Genomic DNA, 10,907 nt, shown 5'->3' with positions numbered 1-10,907 from the left:
TGGACAATGATGGCTCCCATTTGACTGATTTAATTTTTAAAACCAAATGAAACAAAATGGCATTATATGTACTTTTCAAAAATAAATTATTTTTTTTTGTTTCTTTACTTTAAAAAAATTTTTTTAAATCTAAAAATGTGTCAGATCATTTTGCCGGACCCTATACAATAGAGAAAATTGCTGATCTCTGTTGTTTATGTACATTTTCTGTCTTTTTTGATAACATTCTTTTTTTTTTTACCAACCATAATTGACTGTATTCTATCATACCACCAGCACTAAAGAGTCTGTTTGCGACAGAACTAAAGAGGCCCCACTTTCTTGTATCAGTTCTTATTCAAAGTTACTATCATGTTATACATATTGACTGTACTCTTGTTTATGGAGACCACATTTCCATTTGTTCCTTTTCTTTGGCGAGGCTTATGCAGCTCTGTGCCCTTCTTCTCAGTGACTGGGTGCACTTTATTGTGTCACTAGCACTAGAGAAGTTATTATTATTTTATTGACCCCAAAAGAATAAAAGGCAAAGTCATCCTTGATGGAATTTGAACTTAGGATGTGAAGGCAGATGAAATGCTGCTAAACGTTTTGCCTAGTGTGCTAACAATTCTGCCAGTTATTACCTTTCACTCAATTCTATAAATTGATTTAAAATTCTATTTATATGTTGGTTTTGACAATTTGGTGCACTTGTAAAGTGATTTTAGCCAAGCAGATAATACTTATTTTTTGTGATAATTTTCTTGTTTCAGTATATCACTACTTACACATCTATTTTTTTAAATACTATTTTGCATTGATTATCCATCTGAATTCTTAGAGATGGTTCCTCAATACTGATAGAATCTGATATCAGACTGTTAACCTAGTTTCAACAGTCTAAAACCGTTTTTCTAATCGATAAAATTACTGAAAAAGAGTCGTTGTTGTCGTTTAATATCCGCTTTCCATGCTAGCATGGGTTGGACGATTTGACTGAGGACTGGTGGACCAGGAGGCAACACCAGACTCCAATCTGATTTGGCAGAGTTTCTACAGCTGGATGCCCTTCCTAACGCCAACCACTCAGAGAGTGTAGTGGGTGCTTCATGTTATAAATTAAATTAATGTATGATATGTTGTAATGGAGTTATGATATTTCATAGCGGAATTGTCATTGAAATGACAGCTCAAGTTTTTCCTTCACTTCCTCATTTTTGCACAAAGAATAAGAGTAACACAATGTTATATTCTCTAGTTCTCACAGCAAATAAAAAAGTTTATTCTTCTGAACTTGATTGATTTGCCAGATTCTGAAGAGTCCAAGAAGCCATTTCAATATTATTAAGTAACATGAAGGTAACAAACTGACAGAATCATTAGCATGCTGACATTTCTTCTGATGAGTTTAAATTCTGCTGAGGTCAACTTTGCCTTTCATCCTTTTGAAGTTGATAAAATAAATGTCACTGGGATCGATGTAATTGACTTAACCCCCCCCCCACCAAATGCTGGCCTTGTGCCAAAATTTGAAACCGATATCATTAACATTAGGGAATGTAAAGATGTTTATATTCTATCAAAAAAATTTTAATTTTAGGAATAAAAAAGTACAACTATTAATGCTTTATAATAATTCCTTGTTACTTAAGTTGAATTTAGTTAAAATTTCAATGAGATTAGTGTAACAATTTAATTATAAAATGCTTTCATTATTGTATATTTTTGTTCTTTAAATTATTATTATTATTGAATACTTTTCTTTAAATACATAGAAATATAGATGAATATAGATAATTATTATCACATGTATTTGAGTATTATTTTACAAACCAGTCAGAATTTTGTCAAAGCAGCAAATTCTCATGCACCCATACAATGTATTGAATCTTTTTGATTTCATGCAAATGAAAATTGAAGCAGATCTAATGGTATAACAGAAGCATTTTATAGTTATTTGAAAGAATTTGAGTGGAGACACATAAAAACAGAGGTGGTTGAGTATTTGATAACATTATTATTGCTATTTGTAAGCAAAACGTTTTTCAATAGTGTATTTATATCATTGATTAGCTATTTAGAAATTAAAAATATAGTTTTTATTTATTTATTTTTTATAACATAAAACTTATTTTAATATCCATTGATTTGGCTGGTTTCTGTATCGGTTAATTTCTACCATATTCATTGCTACAAAGCTGTCATAAACACTCAACACTTTAACATATATGTTCAAAGAAGTAAGTTTTGGGTTTGTGTACTACAGTATTTTTGGTGGATGAATGTACATATTTAAGGCTAAATTAAGAGACCAAAAGGTTGCCAAAAGATCCATCTCTGATGGATCCATCTGGGATCCTTCAGTGTAAATCCATGATTTATGGTCCTCAAGCATAAACCTTATGTTACCAAGTTCCCAAAACCCATTTCTATCATAGTATTTCATTAAGATTTTAGCTTTGATAAGCTAAAAAGAAAGAGGTTTTTAATTATTTAATAACTGATGATAAGTTTGGATGGTAGACATAATTTATCTCAGATTAATGGCACCTGTACCCAGCCTTCCTGGCACGTGCGAAGACATTCGAGCGAGATCGTTGCCAGTGCCGCTGGACTGGCTCCTGTGCAGGTGGCACATAAAATACACCATTTTGAGCATGGCCGTTGCCAGTACCGCCTGACTGGCCTTCGTGCCAGTGGCATGTAAAAGCACCCACTACACTCCCGGAGTGGTTGGTGTTAGGAAGGGCATCCAGCTGTAGAAACTCTGCCAAATCAGATTGGAACCTGGTGTAGCCACCTGGTTCACCAGTCCTCAGTCAAATCGTCCAACCCATGCTAGCATGGAAAGTGGACATTAAATGATGATGATGATAACACCATCAGCTGACTCCTAGGTTCTTTTAGCAGAGTTCTCTGACCAGACCTCTAGAGGATGACACTGATACTGTAGTAGTGTATCAAGATAACAACTTATGGTTTCTTCCTTTTATCAATATCCTCAGAAGTATTGAAAGCCAAGAAAAAGTCATGCTCATCCTCCTCTAAGCCATAACAAACAACTCAAACTCTAAAAACTTGGTTAAGGTACAGAGAGTATAGTTATATAACCAATTCATTGCTTAATAACATCCGTCAGTATTAGCTGTATAACTTATGTTAACAATGACTACTTAATGAACTTGTACTAACACCTAAATAACATGGCTGTGCACAAACAATTTTGTAAAGAGCTTGTCATTGAACTACATATCACTTTCTAGTGTGAGCTGACTATTAAACTCTCACCAAAATACTAAAATCAAGTTCCAAGCATTATTGAAATATGTTTGAGGAAAATTCTGATTCTTGTGTATGCATGTACAGATAAAAACATATACAAGGAAAGACAAGATAGTGTGAGATTTCCTTACATATGAATGAGATACTATCCAATTCTTGCTATACACATTCACACAATGTTAAAAGTAGTGAAAGATCCATAAAATTTAACCTTTTTCAGGAGAGAGTTTTCTTTGATGCAACTGTGTGTTGCCACTTTTATCCATGGGCATACTGCAGATTTAGTATCTGTACAACATTTGGTATATACTTTCAGAAATTTTTTCATAATAACATTATTAACTAATTTTTGTTGGGATTTGTTCCTTTCAGGTTTCTTCTGATCATTTATTCCAATTGATTTTTTTGAACTTATTGATTTCTTCTTTTTTACTTTGTAATTCATTTTATACTTCAAAATTTCCTGCAACTAGACAAACATAACATTGCATATGCATCATGTAATGATAACAATGATTTCTAGAATAAGTACAAAATCTCATATTTTGACAAAAAGCATAGTCATTAAATTAATTGTAGTACTTAGATGGTACTTTATCAAAGTTGACTGGCTGAATTTGAACTAAGAATGAAAAGGAAAATAAATACTGCAAGATATTTTGTCTAGTGCTCTCACAACTTTGCCAAGTTTTCTAAGAGAGAAGTTCACTGAATAAAACCATGTAACAATAACAAAAGAATTCCAGAGACACACTGATAAGGTTTAATTCAAGAGAAAGTATCCTAGTTGCCAAGCTAAGATTATTATTGCTAACAAGAATTTATTGCATGTTGTCAAGGAAAGGTAATAGGCAATAAACTCTTGGTACTTATGTTACAGCAATTAGTTTAACCTTTAATTGTTCATTTATGATGTAGGTGTAGAATTCATTTCCTGTTGGACAGACTGAAGCAAGCAAAATTATGGACATTGCTCCAAGGCACAATGTAAGAGCAGCTATTCTTTGTTACTGATCTTACAAAATTCTAGTAATGAAAATAATATTATTAATGAATAATAATAATAATGACAATGATGATAATATAATAATAATATGAAAGCCTCCCTACCAGAAATCACCAGAAACACATAATGAAGAAAAATACAAGTAACTGCAGAATATGTGGCGATGGGGAAGAAACAATAAATCATTTTGTCACTGGTTGCCCAATCTTAGCTGAGAAGGAATAAATCCACAGACATGACAGAATTGGTACCTATATATAAACTGGAAGCTATGCCAATACAATACAATGACAACAGAAAAAAGATGGTATTGGCACATCCCAAAAAAGATCTCAGAAAATGACAAAGCAACCATACTCTGGGATGTGCCAATACATACAAGTAGAAAAATAAAGGCTAATAGACTGGATATAGTTGTAGGTGACTACCAAGAAAAAAATGTCTTCTAATTGATGTATCAATACCAACAGATGACAATGTATCTCAATAAGAAACAGAGAAGCTCTCAAGATACAAAGATCTGGAAATAGAAGTAACCTGAATGTGGAGCCTAAAAACAGAAACAATCCCTATAATAATAGATGTATTAGGTATGATTAAAAAGCATTCAGACAAATACATAACCAAAACACCAGGGCCTACAAATGTATATAACATACAGAAAATAGCACTACTAGGTACTGTGCACATCCTATGTACAGCACTTTCAATACAGTGAAAATAAGAGCACCACAACAAACCACAACTTGTACCTAAAGCACATATAGCTGCACTCAGTAGTGCAGTGAAAGCACATGATAAAAATAAGACTACTGAATAATAATGATGATGATGATGATAAATGCCCTGATGCAGTACCAGGCAGTGACTCTCATGGCTTCTGATCTTAACTGATCGGAAGTGTTATCATGTACTACATTGTTTTGTCTTTGTATAAAAGATGGGCTACAGCAAATATTCTACTCAATACCACAGATTTGCTTGTCAGTTGCTTGACCTTAACCAGGTGAGCATGTCCCTGAGTGGCTGATGATATGTGCATCTCTGATCATGAGCAGAAGTAGTGGGGAAGCATCATAGCCATATTTTGAGAGGAATTCTTTGAGGTTTGAATAATTCACCTCTGGAAACATAGGTGTTTCATTCAACATCCTTAAACAAACCTTACACAGGGACCATTTGAGTGGGATGGGCTACTCGACATGAAGAAAATTCTAACTGGGGCACAACCTGCAAGGTCATGCACCGTTTACCTTGATATGAGATCACCATGTCATGCATATATGGTTGTGATTGCATGTACCTGGCGTACCCTTATCAGACAAATAATCATGATGTGTATTCTGGGCTTCGTTTATTTGTACCCCAGTGTCACTTTGTTGGCATGCACTGCTCTCCCACGCAACAACAACAATAATAGTGGGAATCAGGTGTTAGAAGTGAAAACTAGGAATGGAATCTTCCAGTGGGGCAGTGGACAGTGTATCCCCAATGATATTTGTGCTGAGAATAGTCCTCTTGAGTGAAATACTGTAGAAGACAAAGTTGGGGTATTGTCTAGGAAGTGGTAAAAGAAATTTCAATTACCTGCTATTTGTGGTTGATTTGAACTTGTTTGCAAAATGTAAGGCAGAATTAGACAGTTTAGTCCATTCTGTGTGGATTTTTCAAATGATATCAAGATGGAGTTTGGTCTTTCAAAAAGTGCTATGATGGTGATGAGACAAGGAAAGTTTGTCAGAACAGAAGGTTTATGTGTGTCAAATGGTGAAATGATGAAGGCAATTGAAACCAAATTCTGATGAAAATGCCGAGGAATACTTGAGGCAGATGGAATTATGCATGATAATATGAAAGAAAAGATACAGAAAGAGTATCTGCAATGATTGAGAAATGTGTTGGATTCAAAGTTGAATACCAAAACATAATTTCAGCAATAAACACCTACCTGAAACACTCTGATGATTGGATGTTAAAACTTGTCTTAAAGCATGAAAACAAGAAAGCATCATACTCAGTAACAAAACAGGCAAAGGAATATATAATTGAACTTCAAATACAACAAATTCCAGAATTAGACGTACTGGAAACAAGCACAGAAAAAGCTAAGTGTATGAAAACCCGTGCTAAAACTGCTGCCTTAGATATTCTGACTGATAAATAGCAAGAAAAACCTCTCAATAGCAAATACTCAAAAGGAGCTAATAATGCTGATGTTGTCAAAGCCCTTACCCATCAATGGTTAGTGTCTTCTGGCTTAAAATCAGAATAAGAAGGGTTTATCATAGCAGCCCAAGATCAATGCCTATCTACAAGGAACTACCAGGCCAACATATTAAAGAATGGCAGTAGCCCAACATGTCATGTATGTAAACAACAAAATGAAACCTTTGATCATGTTTTCTCCATGTGCAGTCTTCTTGCACCTACAAAATATCTCAACAGGCATGATAGAGCAGCACAGTATATTCACTGGGTAATTTGCAAAAATCTGGGCCTGCCCCATGATAAAAACTGGTGGGAACACAAACCACCTCCAGTGCTTGAAAATGATCACATCTCACTCTTCTGGAACTTTACCATTCAAACTGACAGAAAAATAGATGCGAATAGGCCAAACACTATATTGAAAGACTTCAGACAAAAATCATGCCTCCTCGTTGATATGACTGTCCCAATCGACATAAATGCATCTGTCAAGACTTACCAAAAACTGAGCAAGAATAAAGATCTTGAAATAAAAATTGGCAAAATGTGGAACCTCAAGAATAAAACAATACCTGTTGTCATAGGTGCCATAGGAATGATAGCAAAAGGAGCTTATTCTTACCTAACTTAGATACCAGAAAACCCCAAAATGGCAGAAATTCAAAAGATAGTGCTCATGGGAACTGCCCATACCCTATGTAAAGTACTGTCTATGTAATCTCAAATTTTAAAACAAACTTATAATTTTCTTATGTTTTCTTAAATATTCTCTAGAACAATACTATGCACAAAACCAAATATATGACACCTAGTCATAACACCAACTTGAACTTCTAACTTGTTGTCTCTTAAGGTCTCTGCATGAGACTTGGAGTCAACTTGTACAAATACAAAGCAAAAGTCAAACATATAAGAATAGTTAAAAACTGCAAGAGAAGACTCACAAACCTGAGCATGGCATGGAGTGATTATCATAAAGCATATGATATGATACTACACTCTTGGATAACAAGAACCATGAAATGTATGCAGTAACAGAAAACATGAGCAGCCTTATACAGTTCTATATTTAAGAGATGAGGAATTAATTACATTTGATGGGCATATGGTGTAGTTGTTAAGAGCACGTTCGATTCTAGGCAGTGACCTGAATAATAATAATAATAATAATAATAATAATAATAATAATAATAATAATAATAACATCAAAAAATGCCTTAGGAATGAGAACCCAGGTTTGAAATTTCCCCAAGACACCTGATGAAGGCTGGAGAGTATATCAGCCAAAACATTGTGTTAACAACAGACAACATAAGGACAAATATCCGTCAAATGTAAATAATGTAAATAATGAGCAGCCTTATGTGGCACAATATGAAATGCTGGAGAACTGAATTGACAGCAGGGAGTCAGGTATTAGGAGAGATGAAAATCAAGAGAGGAATTATCCAGGGAGACAGTATATCCCCACTGATCTTTTTGTTCTGGGAAAGATCTTGAGTGAAATATTGCAGAAGACAAAATTGGGGTAAGATCTAGGAAGGGGTAAAGGAAAACTGTACCACTTGCTATTCATGGATGACTTGAAGTTGTTTGCAAAAAGTGAGGCAGAACTGGACAGCCTAGTCCAGTCTGTGCAGATTTTCTCGAATGATATCAAGATGAAGTTCAGACTCTCAAAATGTGCTATGATGGTGATGAGATGAGGAAAGATTGTCAGGACAGAAGGCATATGTATGCCAAGTGATGAAATGATGAAGGCAACTGAACCTGAATCCAAATATAAATATCTGGGAATACTTGAGGCAGATGGAACCAAACACAATGATATGAAAGAAAAGATAAAGAAAGAGTACCTGCAGTGAGTGAGAAAAATATTTGTTTCAAAGCTTATGCCACAAACAGCAATAAACTCAAGCACAGTCGCAATAGTTCAGTGTGGTACTGGAATTCTGAAGTGGACAGAGGAAGAGCTAAAGGAGTTGGACAGAAAGACAAGAAAGCTCCTAGCAATGCATGGAGTCCATCATCCACATGCAGACACTGATCACTTATACATGAAGAGAGCAAATAGATAAGTGTGGAAGACTGCATACATTTCAAGCTCAAAGGCTTACTGTGATACCTATCCAAAAGTAAGGAAACCTTGCTAGTATCAGTTAGGAATAAAGGAGTATCAAAAACAGATAAAGGGTAAAACAAAGCAAGAAATACAAAAAAGGACATGAAGAAGCATTACACAACGAAGGATTATACAATTAATTCCATGTAGCTACAAGTGAAGTTGCTGGAAAACATAAGTGGGATTGGCTGAAGAAAGGAATACTGAAAAAAGAGACTGAGAGCACTGCACTGGCAGTGCAAGACCAAGCTTTGGCCACAAATTGGAGGTTCAACCTTAGGAATGAGTAAGTGTCTCTACTGAGCCACATCTGTAATAAAGTGGATGAAATTATTACCCATATTATGAATGTCCTACACTTGCTCAAAACCATTTTAAGTGGTGACATGATGTGGTAGCAAAAGTGCTATGGTGGAAACTGTAAAAAATGGGGTTTAGAGAGAGGCAAGACATCTCACATGCATAAGTTGCTGTCTGACAGCATTTTTCCACATTCATCTATGTTTTAAATTATTTGCTAAAGAGAGCACTTATCTCTCCACCCTTACCTTCAGCTGTAAGGCTTCAACGCGATCAATTGAAGGGGGAAGGAATGGGAGGGTGTGTGAGGAGGTGGGAGGGGAGGAGGATGGAGTAGGGGTGGTGAGTGAAATTCGTAAATTTTTAAAAAATGTTTTCTTACCTCTGTCAATAAGGGCTTAACCTCAGAGGAAAGTGTCTGTCTTAAGTATTTTAACATAATCCATGAAATAGTTTTTTCCTATAGCAACTAGACTGAGAAAAAATGCCTGGCATCCCAGGTAAAAAGAGTATGGTGGGATGATCTCAACGGTCTTAGCAGAAAACCAGTTCCATCAAACACACAACATCTGTTTGACACATCTCCACAAATCACCAATACTTGGACACTGAACAAGCATAAATAGAATAGCTTTATGATTTTGTGTGCATCTCAGACAGCCCCATCTAACAGCATTTTTGTGTCTGTAGAGTTTATCTCTAAAGGACCAGTAGTACCCCTCAGTAGCTTTGATTGGTTAAGGATTTCTAGAAATTATCCATAGTAGCCCTGCTCCTGAAAGTCCTTCCAGTGTAGTGAGTACCTGACCGTATTCAAGACGTCAAGCACCCAGTCTTGGTCTCTCTTTGACCCAAGACTGTAGTTCTATCAAGAGACAATCTATGGAAAGACATGCCTTACAAATAGAAACCACACCTGCTTACCCAGGAAGCTCTATAGTGGTGCAGTCTCAGTATGTCTGAGCATTAACAGTCATGGCATACCAAGACCACCTTACAGAAGGTATTGGCAGCATAAAGATCACTTGATCAATAGAATGCATCATTTTCAAAGGTAAAAGAGCAAACATTCCAATCTGGTCAGCCAGAAATTGGAACAAATCACAATGATCAGGCAGTTAGTTATAATAGAAGCAATGAAGTTATTTACTACCACTGCTCAATTCTTTGGGAATAGTTTCCTGTTGACTCATTTCTGGATGCCATTGTTGCCATTATCATCACTACTACAATCTTATAATTCTACTTGTCACTCCGTTACTTAGCCCGTCTGTAAGGCTTCGACGTGATTAATTGAAGGGGAGGGGAGGAGTATGGAGTGGGGGATGGTGAGTGAAATATGTAAATTTTTTAAAATGTTTTTTTTTTTAATCTTCGTTACTTAGCCCGTCTGTAATGCTTTCACACGACTAGTAGAAGGGAAAGGCGAAGAGCGAAAGAAAAAGGAGAGAGAAAAAGAGAGTAAGGCGCAAAGTGAGAGAGAAAGAGGGAGAGTGTTGTGTATTAAGTCTATAAAATTATGCATAAAGTATATATATATAAAGTGCATTAAGTAATCATCGTATTCCAATTTCCTTCACTTTTCAATGATTACCAGATGAGCAACTATCTTTGGATCTTGTTCAAAACAGGGGCACCAGTTTTCATTAATGTTTTATGTAGTGTTTTTGGTACCGAAAGACTTTCAAACTTCGTATACGTATCTATTTTGTGTTATAGAACAGAAAAAAAATTTGTATTCGGATTTATTTCATGTAAAAAATTGTCTTATTTCGATAATTTCAACCAATCACTGACAAGTATTCAGCTGTTTACAAGTTACTCCTTTGGCACTTTAAGCGGTGTAAAGCGTATTTAATCTCCATTACTTCTGACATTTTGCAGAGGCAACACACGTGTGTTCGTTTTCCCTAACCCTAATTGACTTGCTCCTTCCCTCAAAAATCATGCCTTGTGCCTATAATAGAAAGGTTTATTAGCTACTGCCAATATGCTTCAGCTATTTTT

General features: G+C 35.4%; 1 protein-coding gene across 2 annotated transcripts in view; it reads right to left on the bottom strand.

The window, feature by feature from the left end:
• The window catches only part of LOC106881710 (uncharacterized), a 36,372-nt gene that overhangs the window by 24,463 nt on the left and 1,002 nt on the right, over positions 1 to 10,907 (bottom strand). The window contains exon 2 of one of the 2 annotated variants that reach the window (XM_014932183.2): positions 3,476 to 3,733. The exons of the other annotated variant lie outside the window; for it this stretch is intronic. Coding sequence (XP_014787669.1) covers positions 3,476 to 3,709 — 234 coding nt within the window. The 5' untranslated portion in view covers positions 3,710 to 3,733. The remainder of the gene's footprint in view (positions 1 to 3,475; positions 3,734 to 10,907) is intronic. 2 annotated transcript variants of the gene reach the window in all.

Source organism: Octopus bimaculoides, chromosome 3, assembly GCF_001194135.2.
Source record: "Octopus bimaculoides isolate UCB-OBI-ISO-001 chromosome 3, ASM119413v2, whole genome shotgun sequence".
NCBI lineage: Eukaryota > Metazoa > Mollusca > Cephalopoda > Octopoda > Octopodidae > Octopus > Octopus bimaculoides.
The sequence above is the reverse complement of the archived record's forward strand: the minus strand, read 5'-3'. Positions and strand labels throughout refer to the sequence as shown.